We start from the raw sequence: 20,386 nt of genomic DNA on the forward strand, positions 1-20,386 counted from the left end.
TAGCGGCAAGTAACATCTAATTGCAAGCTTTCGATCTCGTGCAATTTTGGAAGCGTGAGATAATTTTTAATACAATTACCATTTAAGCAAAATTTATACGCAGGCTGTTGACCTTTTTTTTATATCCAAAACTATGTTTGTTTGTTTTTTTTTAATAACTGAAAAGGGAATTCTGGAAGGAAAAATGAACCGTACCAACAGAAACATGAAAGGTGTTTTTTTGGAAGATGTGATGAGGCATCGTTTTTTTTAGGTCTGCCTGGACTTGGGAAGCAATGCACATAAAAATGGGATTATGCCTAGGTTCTGAAATGACAGAAGGGAAGAAAGCGAAGATTCACAGTGAGAAAATAGACCGAGAGCTGTATGAATACGCGAAACAGGAGCTCAATGTGGTTAAAATCCTAATGCTGGGTGAGTTCAAATACAGTAGCACTTTTTTTTTTTCATATTAGCATGCGTGCTCTTGCAGATGCAGCTATTGTTGTAGCCTGAATACGAGGAGTTACCTCTGCTTGAGGCGTCTGGGCATGGTTTTGAAACGCATTGGGTTACACTTAGACAGTTCCAAACGTTGATGTTTGTAACGTTAATTATACAACTGTATACAGCAGGATATTTGTTGAAATTGAACTGTGGTATACGGTCAAGTCATTGACTTCCTGCCAACCGATACGATGTTTCTAAAGAAAAAATGTATTGGTATCCTGGTGGTGAACAAAACATAAAGCAAATACAGAGTTTAAAGTTCTGTGTTTCTCAAACATGGTCTAGCTGTTTTCCTCTCATGCATTTAGCCTGACTTTTATAAGTAGAAATCTTGAAGTAGAAATATTTTAACATGTTTAAATTCTGAAGATTTTTCACCTTTATTCGCATTTGAAACGTGGCATTCCGAGTATGCATGTCAGAGACTTGCTTGTGTTCCCCTCTTTGTAATCTCTGTTGTGTGCAGGTGCTGCTGAGAGTGGGAAGAGCACATTGGTTAAGCAGATGAAAATCATTCACAGCCACGGATTCACCCATCAAGAACTCAACAGCTTCAAGGTACAGTGTTTGGGGAGAGACGCACAGTTTGTCAAAGAGAACTTTCAGCACTTTCCTCTCTGAGTCCCTCAAGCCCAGGAACCAGGCATCCACGCTGGGTATACAGCGCTTGAGGAAGTCTGGAAGACTGATCCAAGGGTTCTGCTATGCTTATTTTTGCTTTATCATTGGTGTGTGAATGCTGGGGATGGCCGCTGCAGTGATGATGGGAAGTAAACTGGGCTCAACTTCGTATGCTGAGGAATGGGGATTATGTGGTGTTGGAGAGGCATGATGCACACACATAACTTGATCTGAAAGGTTTCTTATGATGAAGTGTTAAACTTGGAAATGAGGCTGGGTTTTATGAGGGTATTGGTATTAATGCAGTGCAACAAATCTGTCCGTACAGATAAAACTCGTCACTATGGTGACTGGATACTGGTATACAGACAATAAGGAAACAGCTTGAGTTCAGGGGGTCATGCATACCAGAGCTTGTAAATGACAGATTACACAAGCTGTCGATATAAATCATGCCATTGCTGAGCCACCTGTTCTTACCTGCGCGCACCTTATAGCACAGGAATGCTTGTAAACCGTGTATCAGAAGCAAGGTGTACAGTGATTTAAAGGGACCTGTGCTCACGTTGTCAGGGGTGGGTTTATTTCAGCACACATTCTTCGTAACTTCTACACTAAATGGTAGTTGGTAAGTAAGCAACAAGCTAACCTGTCATCTCCTAAAAAATACTCTAGTTTGTCATTTTGAGTTTCGTGTTCCCTGGAAGCTTTAAGCACTTAGCCAGTCACAGATGATCAGGGTGTGATTATCCACAGTGCCCAGATGATCAGGGTGTGATTATCCACAGTGCACAGATGATCAGGGTGTGATTATCCACAGTGCACAGATGATCAGGGTGTGATTATCCACAGTGCACAGTGACCCAGCAAGCTTGGCTGTGGGAGTGTTGCTGGAGCAGAGCTGACTGTTGGCGGTTGCATCATGATGTGAAAGCAACATCCTTACTGACTATTTAATCATTTAAAGATCAACAATGACTTGAAAATACTGTTTTAAAAAGAACCCCCAGTAAGACCCCCTCAGTGAGACTCTTAATTGATCAAATAGTCATAATAGAATTAGAATTGTTAGATTGCAGCTGTGATGCGTTACAGTGTTGGTAAGGGTGATGTCATTGAAAGGGTTAACAGAAGTTATTGCAGGTGCAGCATTGAACCCTCCGGCTTGCAGTATTTGTTCTGGACTATTCCGCTTGGACTGCAACTCTTAAATGCCTGAAAGGTTAGAATTCGTGCAAAGTTGATTCTTTTTGGAAAGAGGCACGGATTCCAGTCGTGTACAGCGAGTCCAAAGGTCTCTCCGCACTCCCTGTGGATTCCCACTGGAATGTGTTTTATTGTTGAGTAAAGAGGGGCTGAGTGTTTCAGGCTCTCAGCTACTCTCTGCCTTTGTTTTCAGTTCAAATAGAGGCAACTTTTAAACTACAAGAAGCTAAATAAAGTAGTGTGCCTTAGAATTCTGAGTGTGCCTTTTACAGTTATGGCTAATTCATTTACAGTACCTCAGAGATTGTTTTATTAGTCACTTACAGTACCTATTAAAAGACAGCACAACCAGTCAGTTGTTTTAAGTGCTATTAACTATGCTAGTCTAACATTTTTGATACACTTAATGGCAATGGGTAAATGTGTATGTCATGTGCAAAAGCCCCATATGAGGAGCTGACTGTTGGTAGGAATCAGAGATGTGACCCCATCACTGGGGGTTTTAAGGACTGATTCATTCCAGAGGTGCAGGGTACCAGTCTTGACCGTCTCTGTTGTCAAAAACATTAAAATAGGCTAGCTGGATAATGCAGTACTTCAAAAGCCAAACATGAGCCAAAAAACAAAACAAAAAAACCCCCCATAAAAATAAAACAAAACCCTTTTCACAAAGTTTACAGTGGACACATGGCTCTGTGTATGGAGTTATTCCACACAGCATTAGAGTGTATGTTTTGGCACTGTTTTTCCTTGTAAATAAATTCTTTGGCGATGTCCTTGGGAGAGGATAGCGCTCATGCCAATTGTAGGCTACAAACAATAATTTGTAGACAAAGGTGTAAGCTGTCTGCCTGTTCAGGTTTGTTAATATAATTAAAACACACACAGATGGTTGGCACCATTGTTGAACTTGAATATCTGGTTGCATTTGCAGTTTTAACAAATAGGGTCACTTTTCTGAGGACCCATTTGTGAACTCCAGGCATGTGACGGTGTGCCGGACCGTGTGAAGCAGCTAGTCTCGCATATCCTCAGCTGCATTGTGGCAGTGCAGGTGTACAGAAATGCTTAGCGCCTTGCAAGGTGAAGCAAGTGAATATTTAACAGAATCAGAGGACTGGTTTTACAGCATTCCAGTTCTAGAGATTCTTCAGAAAACATCTTTGCCTGTTTGCTCATGTATTATTATCCTGTGTGTCACAGATCCATGTGTAAGGTCATTGTGGCAAAGAAGTGTTCGCTGTTCGCTGTTGAATACGTTATACTAAATCCATGTAACCATTTCAAGGAAGGTGCAAAGAACATCCACTTCAAAAAGTAGCTGCAGCATTAAACTGTTACTTATTTAATCCTGTTAATTTCTAACTAGACAAGCAGCACCCGCATTCAGAACCCTTTGCCAGTGTGCCAGCAGTCAGGAGGTGAAATCAGGTAGGATTGTGTTCAGAGAGTGGAACGTCTCCCATCCACTCCCTGACTCAAAAAACACAGCCAACAGAAAAAGAACAAGGGGCTCTCCAGCTGTCCTGATCGGAGTTGTTCTCTTTGTCCTGTAGGATTTGCAGTTTTCATACAGAGGTTGTTATTGTGGTGAATGATACTTTTGTTGCAAATTGGTGGTTTTGATGGGAAGCATGGAGAAAAAGATACATCTCTATCTATGTCTTTTTATAAACAGAGGAACAGCTCTCGGCTGCTTTGTGTGCACAACGTTATAAAAACAGCAAGTCCTGGTCTATCTGTGTATTCAGTTCTGTGCATCTCTTCTTGAGTTCTGTCATTGAATCTGAAGTAGCACAGTATGGTTTCCTTGTTAGTAACTGGCCAGGTGGTGAGTGCTAGTTTTATTTTGAGTAGTAAAGCTATTTTGCACATTATTATTATTATTATTATTATTATTATTATTATTATTATTATTATTATTATTATTATTATTATTTATTATTTATTTCTTAGCAGACACCCTTGTCCAGGGCGATTTACAGTCGTAAACAATAATACATTTCAAGAATCACAGTACAAGTACTAATACAATTAAGAGCAAGATAAATACATGAGCTGCCTGTGACAGCTTTGTCACTTGAGTTGCTAACATTGCATACGGTAGTACTGGACTTTCATTTCATTGATGGTCCAAATATGCAAACACGCATTCTGTGTTTGTTTTAAAGATGAACTGCCATGTAAATTAACTTACACAGCAAGTCATTTGACAAGGCACTTCAACTTTAAAATCAATAGGATGTGTTCTAAAAGAAAGGGCTTTGTCTGGAAATGTGACTGCTTATAGCTGCAGGCACACTCCTTCTCGTTAACTCCTCCACTATGATGGTATTAATATGCGCTGCACTTCTGAACTTCGCATGCTTCATTCCAGCTGGAAAAGGATCCCACAGCGCACACAAGCTGGCTATTGTGTTCAGGTGGAATTAGAAACCTGAAGGAATTGAAGCACTGGGGGGCTCTTGGCTGAGAACCCTGAACTTGCTAAACTCTTATCATTCCTGAGCTGCTGAGTGGCTGAGAACCAGGCTCTCTCTACCATGTCTACAGTAACTGAGACTGGACTGAATCTGGGCACCAATTCACTCCAGAAAAGCTCATTCCAACCCACTTAAAATAAAACTTCTAAAACTTGCTGTTAATGAAACAGTATACTTTAAAAAAGTACACCTTCTGTAAGATCTTACTGGATTCTTTGGCCCTATTACTCTCAAAGCTGACAAATATAGATAAGACAATTATATTCTGGTCTTACTGAATTTAAGTCAAAACAACTTCTTTGGACAGATTACAAAACTCGAATGCAGTGTCTCTTCCAGTCCAGGATACTGTGTTCTGTTTATATTTTAAAAAAGGCTCCGGCGATCTAACCAAGTGTATTCATGATTATTGCATTGCTGCTGATCAGCAAGCAGAGACATCACTGCCGTCCTGCATAAGAAGCGAGGGATGTGATGAAACAAGCAGCACTGTCTGTGACTTGTGTTTGCTCTGCATCGCAAGGCCGTGGCTCACTGGCTGAGCCGGCATTCTTACGATAGGAAACCACAAGTGGCGTCAGCAGCTGTATTTAAGATCGGAGACCAGCTGACTCTGTAGTGTTAAGCCCAGGTGCTTTGTGCTGGCTCAGGGGCGAGCAGCGACAGGCACAGTCTGTCTCCTTTTCTCCCGCCGCAACAGCTCCAGGAGATCAATTCAGCACTGCCATGGAAACAAAACAGACCAATTTCAATGGGGTGATCCAAAAAAACAAACACATCTCTAGGTATTAAAGTGAAACAGTAGAGTTCAAGAAAGGTAGAGGCTGCGTAATCAGACTTGCAACTGCAGGTGAACCTACAAAAATATGTAGTGGCTTTTACAAACAGTTTGAGTACTGTAATATAATGTGGATTATTTTTTGAAACTGAAGTAACTTTACAGAAATGCAACCCAAGGATAAATAAAAAAAAAACAAAATAAAAACATGTTAATATATTAATATATTCAATAGTTTGCTGGACTGCTGTGTGTGTTAAACTTTCCTATACTACTAGAGTGGTATGTTGAAAGAGTTAAAGACAGCAACTAGGTTCAAGTTTTGTCAATGGGTCCCTTTACCGTCCTGCTAATAAGGAACAATGTCCAGATACACTCAATAGCCCCTCCCTCCCTTACTAGTAACAACTATCTAGTACATTTGATCTAAACAAATATTGTGAGACAATTCTGTGAGTGCTTCAGGTCATAGAAATGTCAAAGGAACTTCACGAGGTGTCAAAATGAAACCCATTTCAATAGCCGAATCAGAGAAGTGTAATTTGTGGGGGGATGTGAGGAATGGGGAAGAAGACCTAAGCAAGCCACAGGAAATCGCTGCTCAGCTCAGCAGTAGTTAGTGTTTAAAGTAACCTAGTTGTTCTGGTATGCAGGGCAAGCCTCACCCTTCCTCACCAAACAGCTGTCTGCCCCAGGCATTTTGCCTTCCTTGATGGTTTGAAGGTAATTCTATTGTTGAGCATAAGAACACTGCATGCCCCCAGCTGCATAACCCTTCAGTGCAAGTATTTCAGAAAACCCGAACACAGATCCCAGGGGTTCGATACATTTAAAGTTCTACAGTCAAAACTAATTCATATCACTTCTCTTACCTTCCACGTATTATCCCCACATTGAAATGACCTGGCCAGAATGCAATGCAAGTCAATGGGGACAAGCGCCTGATAATATCACTTTGGTTAGCATCACGCACTGGTTTAGACTGCCATTTATAAGTCATACAACAGGTTATCATCCCTCTTCATAAAGGTATACGATAAGAAGGTTCAGATGAGAGGAAGTTTTTTATTTTTTTAACTTTAGGTGAATTGTGTTTTCTCTCCAGCCAGCAGTCCTGGATAATCTGCTGACCTCCATGAAGTTTGTTCTGCATGGAATGGGCGTTCTCAGAATCAACCTGGCCAACAATAAGAACAAGGTGTGTACCCTATTTATGTGAGGTACTGTGCAGTGCTATGCTGTGCTGTGTCAATTTATTCTGTAGTAGCTGAGCAATGGGAATAGGGGTGATATCAGAGCAGTTATTCCTAATGAAGAGGGGATTACCAGATACATCTGATATTCCTGATGATCATGGTATGATTACTGCATTTCTTGCCAGTAGTTATGGATTCATTTTTGCTGTATGTGATATTTTTTGTATTTGTAATGCATGATTACCCAAGCATGTTATTTTGGGGGGGGGGGGGGGGGGGGTATTAAGTTTGGTGCCTGTATGTTGTAGAAACTGAATACTGGACAAATCTGGATTTAGTGTTTAGTGTATTTAATGAAAACAAATCCATACTCCTACACTAGGTGGCAGCTTTGCACTGGCATTTTCAAATAAACAATGAAATATTCCAAAATACCAGCTTGCAGCCTCGCCAGTTAAATTCTGATACTATTTCTCAGTGGCTAGTTAGTTCCCACAGTGTTACCTTTGGACACTTTGCTGTATGAAAAGGTAAAATTGAAATAACCTTCATTTACACTGAACTGATAGACAATGTCTAGCATTGCATCTGTTCATCCTTGCAAATAATTATTATCCATGCATTTTTGCACAAAAAAAAGCCACCTGTACAAATCCACTAGAAATGCAAACCACAGGTTTGATTCTGCATTATAAAAGACCTGAATTCATGAGGTTTTGACACTCAAGGAGAAATCTATACTAGTACTACATCATCAGCTTTTCTTGCACTTGGATTCTTTCAGATGTGGGCATAGAATGCATTTTGTTTATTATACGATTTTTAAATGTAGCACTGAGTGTTTTATAGTTATGGATGAGGGAGCAACAGCCAATCTAGTGTTTCAATATCGGAAATCGTCTAGAATGATAATCCTGTGCCCCCCTTGGACATGTGAATGAGCTATTCTAAATGTCTTTTGTCAGCACATGGTTCGATAGGGCTATGACCTGCAGGGTGGATGAATCAGATGGCATCAGAAAGCACTGCTGCCAGGCACTAAGGGAATGGAGGGGGTGTGGGCGACAGGCTGGCACGACTCCCCTCGCCCCGTTAACTGTGACCCCTGGCTCTCTGTATTACCCTTTCTGGATGTCAGGGCTGCTGCCCATCAGGGATGGCAGTCTGAGCTGCGGATAGGAGATTGCATTTTATCTGCAGTCCCCCAAGTCAAGGGTTTGTGAGTTTGAGTATGAAAGTTGCATTGACTTAGTGCTATGACTCTGTACGAATATAAGTTACTCCAGAACATCCCTCTGGATGTGAAGCGCTAATGTTTATTACAGCCTGCTGTGCAAGCTGACACACACTTTCAGTAAACATTTGAATTAAAAAAGAGCATGCTGTTTTAAAATGAAGTGAGTTGAATGAAAAGCAACCTACATGCACACATTTGTATGACTGTTGATGAAAGCAGCTATGATAATGTTCAATTAAAATAAATAAATGATCATTGCATAGCAGCTATGGTAAAACGTACAGTTGTATAAGTAGGTCATAAAACAGCATGGGGCATGTACTGATCAAGCGTTTTCCCCAACAAGCCATGATTACCTCTTTTCCACAGTACAACCGAGCCGTGCCAGGGCTGCGCTGAGCCTGGTTGTGTTTCCACTGCATAGCCCCAATGAATGCGTTGAGTCGCATGTAGATGATGCGGTATTAAGAGCTGCGGTGTGTGCGAGTTGAGAGTGGCAGAGCCAGAGGTTACGGTTGTGTTTGTCTTCATTTTTGTTCTTCATATATTACTGAACTGAACTGAAATGCAACTGGTTCCCGGTCGGCTCCACCCCAGGTGGATGTGGCAGTGGAAAAGGGTCAATGAAAGTGATGACACCCCATTCACTTTCAATCACGGTGGTCAAGGTGATGAGTCTGACAGACTTTATTACAAGGCTGATATTAGGTGTTCGGTTGGCAGGTGCTTTGCATCCAAGGCTAATGATGATTCTTGAAGAACAGTTTCAAAAGTGAGGGGTCATCTTGGAAAACTTTACAGTGATAAAAACACTGCAACAGTCTGTGCCATGTTACCTACTAATGGTAGCTTTACACCCTGTTGCCAGTACTGTCGCTTATAGGGAATACTGTGTTTCTTTTTTCATAAAGGGACTTGCTGTTTAATTACAGCTTGCCCACTCATTATCTGTACAATTTAAGACAACAGATGTTTTAATTATCAGTTGTTTTAAAGCCAATATAATACAATGTAATTAAGCCAATTTTACCATTTATCTCCTCCATTAAAGGAGAAAGATAATAACTGTGCATTGAGTTTGAACTCTTGAATGATTTTCATTCAGTTAGGTAAGTGGCGTTGGGGGAAACCAGTAATTAAGCTTTCTGAATTAGGCAATCTGTTTGCACTACAGCTTCTGTAAAATTCATAAGACAATTTCAGCAAACTGATGCCACAGGCCCCCCTTTTGAAATGATAATCATCAATGCGGTATTGTGGGTAATAAGTGCAGGATTTCAGATTCAGTCACTCATCAATTCCAATGCAGCAGAAGCTTGAGCCTTCAGCCTTCATTAACTGATAACGTAGCAACTGACTTTACTTGTAAATTACGTAAAAACAAAACCCAGAAGGAGAGTCATTAATAACAAACAGCTTTAAATGGTTTTGAATGATGTTATTTTCATGAGTAATTAGTTTTTTAATACAATGTAATGATACTGTAAAAGGCTCAGTGGTGTCTGTTTGCTATATATATATACATACATACATACATACACAGTATATATTCTGTATTCACCGACGGTATAGAATGAGCTGAACATGATAAGACTAATACGCATGCTGGAGTGATTCTGCTGTGTCTTGTTGTTCCCCAGGTTCACGCTCACTCGCTCCTGTCTTGCGGCCGCTGTTTCGATGAGGAGCGGATGCTCTTCCCCTTCGTGGCGCATGCCCTGCGTTGTCTGTGGGCCGACCCGGGGGTGCGGGCGGCCGCGGCGAGGGGCTACGAGTATGAGCTCAACGACTCGGCGCTTTAGTAAGTACTGACTGCCCCCCTGCACAGTGTTTCAGTTGCACCCCCCAAACTTACAGTAGCTGGAAAACCCCTCCTTCCCGGGCACATAGTCCTTGGCTTTTGTGACACCTTTTAAAGGCAATATATTAGGAGACTATATATGACATAACCAAATTGTGAGTTTCTCATTTTTATCACACTGATATTTCTCCTTTCATAAACTAGGAATAAATTACAGACTCGGGTAAATGCCTTTAAAAAATTCCCTTATAATAAGTTAAATATACAAACTCTGGCATCTGTTATTCACATTGTCATTACACTGATGAAAGCATTAGCTGAAATGTTTATCTGCTTGACATCACTTGGAGTAAATGTTTCCTCTGTTAAACCTGCACAGGGACTTGCATACACTGCTTCACCCCTAGAGGTCAGTGTTGAGGAGACTTGTAGGGAGTGTGTGTGCGGTGCTGTTGCACAATCCCATTGTTAAACCTGTTCACTGCGGGGGGTGTGAAGTCAGAAGTTTCTCGACCTATGAATCAGTCACCTTTCAACAGACATCAATCGAATTCCACAGCAATCAGGAGAATGCTAAATTATATAGTAAATTATATCAAAAAGCAAGGTAAATGATATAAAAAAAGCTGTTCCTTAACCTTGTCGATTCTAAATAAGTCTGACAACAATTACATATCACTTTTTTTTTTTTTTTTAAATAAAACAAAGAGACGGAACTTGCTTTGACATTAACAAATTGCTCCTAATTGCTTCCCTGTTGTAAAGATGTAAAGAATGCTTGTTTGAATACATCCTAGCTGGTTATTAAATGGAGGGGGAGTCGCAGTGTAATTGCTGGTAGACATATTCTCTGCGGGAGAGGAAGTAGGACAGGGTCGCGCCCTATAGCAGCAATTAGAGATCGCTTGTGATCATGCTTGTCATTCTGATGTTTTCTGACGTACCTGTTGGCCAGCAGATTGAAAGTGCGGTATCAGTACATGACCCAGTGACAGCACAGGGGTAGGGGGGGTTAGGGTTCGCGCAGCTAAAAGAGCAGCGTCTTCCAGCTTAGAGACTGTTAAACAACTTGGCTCATTGATCTTGACTCAAGGTAGTCGTGCATTCAATTTTCTCATTCTCCCCAAAGAGACAACTGCAAGTAGTGATTGAAAAATACCATTGAGGGGATTGAATGAACTTCCATGAAAACGATTCACAGACAGTAATCAATTAACAGTAATCCATTATGTACAGCATTCTTGTTTTACAAATTTTACCGTAGTTATCTCCACTGTAACCTTAAGCAGTTGTTTTATTGGATTCAATGCACTTCCCCTAATTACATAGGTCTCCAGTGGGCAATGTCATACTGTGTTCAATAAATCTCTGTTTGCAAGCCATGCTTGTAAAAGGATATTAACACCTTTTCTAATATTACAAAGCACTTTTTGTCCCTCCTTTGGCTTGAAATTGATAGTTGGCACTATTTCCTATTCTTTCCTATAGCATCATACTTGAACATTGATTGGGAAAATAAGTTTCAGATGAACTTGGAAGATGATGAGATGATTTTCTTTGTGTAGAAGAGTCTGTTAGAACATGACGAGCGGGACAAGTCAGTTGAGCGCCGTGTATCCAGAAAGAGCTCAGAAAACATACACCACGCAACTGAAATGTAAATTTACACTGGTTTAGGCTTGACTAGAATGGAACACATGGCTCTGACTTTGATGCCCATATCTGGCTTATCTCTCTGATAACGATTCTGTCATGTTTGTCAGAGTTGGATGTTTAAAACAATATTGAACATCCTGAGTTCTTTCGACACTTAACTAATACTTTCCCATCTGTAGTGTTTTATTTATTTATATTTGACGTGCCCTGTCAAAGTCTGTTAATTGGGACTCCCAGATAGTTCTGTAGATTATCCCAAGCTGGGTTCAATCAATCTCTATTAGGAAGCTCTTTCTCTTCACTCCTGTTCCATTTCACACTGAATAGCCTGGGGACTGAGCATCCAAGCTTCTTAATCCGTGATGGCAAATCATTGACTAATTGCATTTCTGTGATGTAGCTGTGTCAGTGAGTGGCATTTAGTGAAGAGCTTTTATCTCGTAGTGTAGTCAGGACCTGGAGTTCAATATCAATCAGCAACTTTCTTTACCCATGAGTCTTTCTCTTGCCCTTTGTTTTGTCATTCTTTCTTCTGATCTTTGCTTTGATTCCTCTGACCCGTGAACATTAAAATTAAAACCAGGTTTAATTTGAAGGTTGTAGACTAACCCTTAGGAAAGTTTCCCACAGTTAAAGCACAGCAAAGTGTATTAAAGCACAGTGAAGGCATAGGGCAGCATTGTTAAGCAAGGTATTTTCCACCATTCGTTCAACATCAAATCAACGTTTTGGGGCCGTGCACCTTCGTCAGGATTTACAAGACATAGAAGTTTTGTGAAGCATATTAAAAAAAACATGGTAATCTACAGTAAATGCACAGTATCACCATGGGAAAGGCATGGGGAGGGAAAACTGCACAATTGCAAATACAAAGGAAATCAGTAATACCTTTATTTTGAACTGGCAGGGCTATTGTCTATGTTTTGGTCTCAAATGATGTGTGGTGAAAGAACCGTGCTGCATGAAAATGAACAAAATTAACACAATCCAGTTTGTTGATTCAGTGGTGTGATTCAAAGGAGACACGACGATTGGAAGGGAATTATTACTATAAACTTCTTAATAAAGAATTTGAAACCAGCACAGTGAATATTGCCACATTCAAGAGTAGATTTGAAAGTTTGAAAAGCAATCCCTTGGTACGCTTTAATTCAATTCATTGCAACTCTAATCGCCGTCATTAAAAAATTAAAAAAATCCTTCCGCTGCAGATAGATGCTGCGTGAAAACAAATCTATGCCCTGGGGAAGTGTAGGTGACCTGACCCCAAGGAGCCCTTTCCTGACACTGATGTACTGAGCAGTAAAAAACAGTCATTACCGACTTCATTTAACTGTGGGTGTGGGTCTGTGCCATTTCAAAATAAAATGTTTTTCAACTTCTAATTAACAGAAATAGGAGCGGATGCCTGCAGATAATTAATCAGGCAGAGGTGTGTTTGCACAGCCAGGTTAGATGATTACAGGCTCTGCTGAATGGCACCGACGAATTGAGTAAACAGCGTCTTGAAATGCCATTTAAAGTTGATGTCCACCTTTTTAAACATATCTGTCGGAAGTGAAATTGCAGCTGGCTTTGATCACACACACCCCTCGGGTCACTCGGGGTCACTCGGTGTCACTTGAAATGTCAGGCTTGATGAGCGAGCGGACAGCAGATACAGTAATTATACAAAGGTTATTCAGGCCTCGAGCTCCACCGTTTATTAAAAAACGGCAAACTGCGAGTGTAAGTCTACTTTGCATACCTATTCTGCTACTGCGCAATTACTCAAAACAGCATTTCCTATTTTTATTGTCTATCAGTTTCTTTTTTTTTTTTTTTTTTTACGAGGGGTAACATCTGGCTAATTTAGCCTCCCATATGCCTTTGCGGCTTGAATCACAATTGAAATAAAGTCGGTGGTCTCTGAGAAGTTTGAAAGAGGTAACTGTGGAAAGGAGCGTTTAGGTCAAGATTGAGATGCACTCGCAGAGCTGTGAGGGGAAGCTGTCAGGATGGCCGCCAGTGCTATATCTGACTTCTCATTAGCACTAATTAGCACCTTTTACAAAGTTTTCTTAATGAAAGCCTCTACAGCGAGGCTAGCTAAGGCTGTTTTTATGTACCGGTCGTATGAATTAGATTTTGACCTCAGTATTTATGTAACACACCAATGCTGCCCGTAGTGATACCGTACACAGTCAAAAATAATCAACAGGCAATGTTCAGAGAAGGCTCTGACTACACAGTCTGCTGCCTTAAGCCCACAGGTTATGTAACATGTCTTCAGAGGTGACTTACCGCAGGCAACTTCGTGTCTAATCTAAGTTTAGAACCCAGTGTAACAGGACTTGTGGGTTTAGCTTGTTTCCTTGGGGTGTTTTTTTGCTTGCTTGTTACACAAACCCACGAATACACCACACATACGTAGATGAGAACTAAAGGCAGCGGGATGAGTCTAAATCTCTCCCACCCATAACCTCACCACTCTTGACTTTCCTGTTGCTGTGCCTTCATTGTCACCACACCTGTGATGCTAAGTGAAGGTATTTTAACAAGGGAGTTCAGGCAGGCAAGACTAGCAATTGGAATTTAACCAGGGCCTCTCACGTCTTCGAAAGCGTTATGTTTTGGATTTTGAATTTCAAGAAGTCAGCAGGATTTTGGTTTAGCGCCTCATTTGTGACAGAATCAGGGCATTGAAGCGTGATCAGGTGCTCTGAAATGTCCGCCTGCAGTCTAGAGAGATCAGTGCAGGTTACTGGCAAACCCACACAGGCACTGCATGATGAGAGCCTGTTGAGCTGGTGTCAGTCGAAGCATGTGACATTCTGGGGGGGATAGTGCTAAATGCAATATCTGCTTTTGGTATGTGGCTTTCTCTGCCTTTTGAAAATCACCATTTTGTTTACATCACATAGTATTCTGTGATGCAGACAGCACCAGAATTCTTAGGCTTTGTATTTTCCATTGCCATTGTGTGTCCTAAATGCAAAACATCTGGTTAAATTAAATTATCTGATTACCAGTCACAGTAATGCTTAATGAAGTCTAATGCTTCAATGCAAAAATCCCTCGAGACCACTGGAGAATAATCCAGCATGCCAGTCTTGGTTTGTCTTGAACACAGAACCCTGTAGCTCTGTTTCCTTTATCAGCTGTGAAATAAAAAGCTTTGCTGCTTATTAAAACGACTGGTTGGCAAACAAACAGGGAACCCCCCCCCCCAGCCGCCTCTCAACAGACGGCAGATAATGAAGTAAATGAACTCAACGGATTTCCTCCACGGCAGATGCTTCCAGCACACGCTGCCTGCATCTCCAAACAGCTCCCTCCATAGAAAAGCCTGCAACCGGCTAGGGAAGAGAAAGCAATTACTGCCATCGGTTCTGTGTGAATTACAAGTGTAAATGTCGACAGAGAGCGAATTGCTTTTAAATTGCTTTTAAATATGTTTGTGTTTCGTCTTTTTTTTTTTTTTTTTTTTTAAAAAGGGTGTTTTGGTTTTGTTTATTATTAAAAGGAGTAAAATTAATATATTTGTTTTTTTTTCTTTATTGATAATTCTGCCAAAAACGGATCCGTTTTCTTTAAGTTAAAACTTTTTTTTTGCTGAGAACCAGGGGCTCTAACAGAACCTCGTCTGGGTTGAATAATGTATTTGGACATAGTTTAGAGAGCTGTGTTTATACCTGTTTGACACTGCGTTACCTCAAGCATGACTTTAATGATACTTGCAGTATAAGCCTATATTCATGACAAACGTACTGGAGGGCAGTTCCTGTTATTTTTGTAGAAATGTATGGCTTCCCGTTTGGTTTAAGAGGGACTTGTTAGGGATTCAGTCAGAGTTGTACATGCTGTGCGGTTGCCCCTGCAGGTCTTTGCTTCTTTGCAGGCAGGTCATTTTGGAGTCCAGTCAGGTTGGATTACCAGCAGTTTACAACTGACCCTGGGTAGCATAGACGCTGGGCCAAGTTTCCACCTCCTGTAGGGTACCAATGCACTTTATACTCATGCAGTCCATATTAGACAGGCAATGAAGCCATCCACCTTTCTTATACTTTTTGTGAAACATTATATGTTTGTTATTCAATAAAATGTATGTACTGTTGATGTTGTTTGGTCAGCTCTCTCATTAATAGGCGTCCTTTTTTTACCACAAATCCTGTTAAGAATTATGGTCATGGTGCCAAATACTATCAATTTGCAGATAATGCAGTTCCACTATGACTTAAACCCTGAAAAAAAAAAAAAAAAAAAAACAGTTTTTAATCCTGTACATTGAAAATTAAATTCAATATTTTTTCGATTTTATTTTCTTTGTAGTTAATTTCTAATTAATTTAAACTGGGGAAGGGGTGTGGAAATCATTCAGCTGAGGGGCTGTATCTGATCTCCCTTTAAAGAATAAACTTCTTCTCTCTTTGTAATTTACAATAACTTCCCACGCTGCACAAACATTCCTCACCAGGGTGTTGGATGTTGATCATTACAGAGCGAGGTACAAATATTTAGCAAGTTGTCGTGCCTTTTGGGAGCCTGATTTATAGAATGCCAATGATGTGTCAGTCAGTCTGCGCGTGATGGTGATTTGAAGCTACTGTGGCATTTCGATTATCCTCTTAAGATTATGTAAACAAGGATGATGCGAGGAGCCCCCTGTGGGCACGCCGACGCGTTGACACGACAACGTCGTGCTTCATATCTGTCTGTTAAGCTCTTGATTAAACATGCGCTATTCATCGACTCAAGAAACAAAAAAAAAAGGAAAATGAGTCGCTGTTTTAAATAAAATTATTTTAAACTGACAGACAAAGTTTGATAGGGTAAAGTGGAGTATACTTTTACCTCCTGGTACTAGGAGATGGATAACAGTCATCTGTCTGAATAATCAATACTGCATGAGGATTCCACAAGGACTGCATAGAGTCTGAAAACAGGCAAGGGTTATCGTGAGGGGTCGGTGATCAAGTGTGGGCTGGTTCATAGTTGGGGGGCATGATGAGAGAGCACAGGAGAGTAAGAAGTCTGCAATATAGTTCCGTATGAAAAGTGAAATCTAAAAAATATGCCAACAATCCTGGGTTATAAAAACATACATTATTCCTGGTATATAATATTTCTAGTTCAATTGTACAGCGCACACACACACTACCACCTCCCACCTCCGATAGTAACACAGCACCCCAGGACAAATGATTCATCTGTTAGTTTTGAGAAGTAGCAGAAACCCTTGACATGTTCCTGTGCACGATCCTGTTTTGTTAGGCTTTTTTTCTTTTTTCTTTTTATTGAGCTGCCAGCCTCAATATTCATTTCTGCAGCACCTGAATGTGGTTACGGGTTATTCAGTCAGGCAATGCGTTTGAGCCCCACTGTCAGGGGCACAGGCAGCATTCTGGATGTCCTTTGCAGCCTCACGCTGGTTTCACTGAGAGGAGCAGAGGATACAGTCGGAGCGCTGTCTTTACAGTATATGAGACCAGCTTAACCAATAATTCATCCTGGAGGCGCATCTTGCCTTCCTTCAGGATTCTTGTACCCCAATGCAAGAGAACAGAGAACTTGGTTACTTTTCTAGAGGTGCTGCAGAATGGTAGGTGTTTCAAAGCAAATTCTTTCAATCACATGATAATCAATAGTGATTGAATTGCAAGCATCTCAACATGATCACAGTTAATCAATCTCACCCACAGCCAGACAATAATGGAATCCCTCTGTCCCATAATAAACTAACTGGATTCCTGATCATTATTACTACATTATCAATGCTTAGGTGCTTTGCTAGGGGTTTTTTTCAAAGCAAATTTTTATCTGGTTCTCTCCTGCATACAAGGCAGTAAGCTAGTGGATTTTCCTACAGCTATCACCTGTCACGCTTTTCAGAGGAATCCAGTGAGCTTTTGAAATAAGTAGGGTTCCATTAGATGTACTGTATTGGTTTTGTGGGTACAGTACTATATTTTCAACAGAAGTAGTATTTTAAATCAGAACGATATGATTCTGAAAATATCCCTTGCCAAAACTAAAGAGACGACACGTTAACTGTAATACAGTACATACTTTTAATCCGGTATGTATTGTAGCGGTATGTAAAATTTCCCATTAACGACCTAACAGCAAAATGAAATCCAAATGTTATCCATGCACAGAACTGCGTAAAAGGCAATGCAATTTAGCAAAACCAAAATATTAAAAAAGTTTCCAGAATTAAAGCAGTATCCCAAGTCAGTATTCAATATTGCAGAATATAGTACTCAATAAGGCCCTAATGTCACAGTTCACTTGCAAATGAAAATGCTTAAAAGATCACAGATAAAAAATAAAAAAAAACATCACAGTAGCTGTTTAATGATTAACTGTTACATTACCCTAGCTTGTCTCGTTCGCTTTGTTTTGGCTGCATTTTCGTCAGGTGAAACTGGAGGAAGCGCTGTGTAACTGCACAATACAAGACAGACTGATTTGGCATTAGAGAGAATTTAAATAAAAATAAAAAAACATGGGCTGTGACGGATATTCAGATAAAGTGTATCATTGAAGAGATGGGCTTTGTATCAGAAAAGTGTTACATGTATATATAATGGGGATTGATTTTATTCTTAATACAAGGGCGGTAAAACACAACTGACGTGTATCTGGGTAACGGATATCGGAGTGCTGACTGTATTTGTAAAAGGTGATTCAAATGTGTAACAGTTGCCCCAAACTCTGTAGGCATTATAAGCAGGAATGTGTATCATCCAAAGAGATACCTAAGGTATAGCTGAGCTTCATTGCTAGCTCAGCCCGTCCAGCTCAGCTACTGTATACCTGGGGAGGCAGTGGAAACAAGGCATACTATAGGATGACAATAGAGCAGCATGCCACAAGATGCTGCGAACATTCTGTTCACAGCCTGCAGGGGGCAGTGCAGAGGCAGGCCTCCCATGCTGGGGTATGAGCAGCTCCCACCCTGACTAGAGGCTATTGAGTGCAGTGCTCCCTGTTTAATCTTCCGAAACTGCATTTGCTTCCTGGTTTTATTCACAAGGAATCTTTCTCTCCCCTCAGTTTCTTTGACAATATGAATCGGATCATAACCCCAGAGTACATTCCCACTGAAACAGACGTACTGCGCGTCCGACTGCGGACCACAGGCATCATCGAAACCCAGTTCAAAGTGAACCACCTCGTCTTCAGGTAAGGGGCTTTCCCTCTTTGTGGGTTGGACTGGGTCTGACTGTAAAAGTAGGTCACTGGTGGAATGACTAGTCGGGTTCCTCCACTGCACATACGTTTAGAAATCTGTCATTGAGTGTTCTACCCCTTTAAATTAAACATCCAGATACCCAGACAGATACAAATATGGCTGTTTTTTTTTTTTAATCGTTTTTTCCATTAATAAACATTTGATTTGGAAACACAAAACTCAGATGAGTAGAAAAGTGATGAAGCATCTTGTCCGTGAATATAACTTCCTTTTATCAGACAGTTAACAGCCATTAAAATGTTCCTTAATAGCACTAACATTATATGAAATAGTAATGTTGTCACTGAACACTGTTAATGGGGCTGCGTGGGGATCACAGCGACAGTGCTTTCTTTCAGTTCAGTTCGCACACGCACGCACGCATGCGCACACACTGCGTTGCCCTTAGGAGTGAGGTGTGGGGGAGCTTTTAAGGAAATTCCCAATTAGTAATTGTGTTGTCAAATGCATAGGAAGGTTTTCCTTGTACAGTACTGCCCTACAATGGAGCGCTAGCAGAGGGACCTAGCAGCTTTTTGTTATTAGTTTTATATGAATGTCTAGATGTGAATTTGAGTCAATTCTCCTAGCTCACACCTCCCCAGACGGGCGAATGGATATCGGAGAACACATTTCAAAACACCTTTGACAGTTCAGTGTGCTTGCAGTTAGTCATCTTGTTTATCTAACAAGCATGTCAGAGGTCAGTAAGCTTTTTTTCTAATAGTACATTGTTGTGGAAAGACACAGGTCAAGGAAAGACACAATAAAGTAATATGACAAGTGATTCATTCAGAATTGTCATGTGACCTGTAGGAAGTAATGCATTGGCAGCCATTGGATCAATGACCAATGTCACACATTCATGTTTGTCTAATATTGTACCGTATTCATAATTTTAGATAATTGCCTTCTAGAAGCAGTCTTTAATATTTAATTAACTATTGACTTGAACCTTCACAAAAAAAATGGCAATGAAAAAAATCTATACTGTACTACTATAAAGGTCTTGTCAATTATTTTATCATTTGTCAGCCCGGAATCTCTGTTTTAATAGGATTACTGACATGTGTTTAAACTGAATTTTTTGTTAAATTAAAAATTTGAGAACCGGTTTGACATCAGACAACAAGGCAAACAATTACAGCTGGTTGGTGGGTTTGCCAGACACTGTAAACTAGATCGAGCCATCTCGCTGTCAGATCAGTGATGGGCGTTGTTTTGCTTAAACTCCCAGTGTTTTCTTGTCATTGTAGTGCTACTCTGTTACTAGTGAGTCTGATGCCAAAGTTTAATTCATTGTGTTGACTCCTGCGTCTTTTTGAGAACTTGTACACAAAACAGACCTCGAAACCACTCAGGGATGCTACATATATATTTTACAGTAAGGATAACAAGCTGCACTGTTTTTTAAAACCTTTAAATCCGTTAACCTGTTCTGCAGTCCTACAGTATCTTCACCAATTTCAAACACCATTGCCATCACTTCACACCATTTTAAATCAGTTATTAATACTGACTGTTAAGCTTCTAAACAGACACTTACTATCGTACTTATAATCAAGGGGTATTCAACATATTTCATAAAGTATATTTGCAAAAAAAAAAAACTGCACTCAGATCTGCGGAGGAGTGGACGTTAAACCAGCCAAGCATTGTCTTCTCGAATGACATTGAAATGCAATTAAATCCTGTATTTTGGA

General features: G+C 40.4%; 1 protein-coding gene across 3 annotated transcripts in view; it reads left to right on the top strand.

The window, feature by feature from the left end:
• Nucleotides 1-20,386, top strand: part of LOC117424176 (guanine nucleotide-binding protein G(o) subunit alpha-like) — a 36,777-nt gene that overhangs the window by 267 nt on the left and 16,124 nt on the right. For all 3 annotated transcript variants that reach the window (XM_058992415.1, XM_034040299.3, XM_058992414.1), the window contains exons 2-6: nt 254-414; nt 956-1,047; nt 6,683-6,775; nt 9,651-9,811; nt 18,506-18,634. In XM_058992415.1, the coding sequence (XP_058848398.1) occupies nt 254-414; nt 956-1,047; nt 6,683-6,775; nt 9,651-9,811; nt 18,506-18,634 (636 nt within the window). The remainder of the gene's footprint in view (nt 1-253; nt 415-955; nt 1,048-6,682; nt 6,776-9,650; nt 9,812-18,505; nt 18,635-20,386) is intronic.

The sequence above is a fragment of the Acipenser ruthenus genome, chromosome 19 (genome assembly GCF_902713425.1).
Source record: "Acipenser ruthenus chromosome 19, fAciRut3.2 maternal haplotype, whole genome shotgun sequence".
Classification (NCBI taxonomy): domain Eukaryota; kingdom Metazoa; phylum Chordata; class Actinopteri; order Acipenseriformes; family Acipenseridae; genus Acipenser; species Acipenser ruthenus.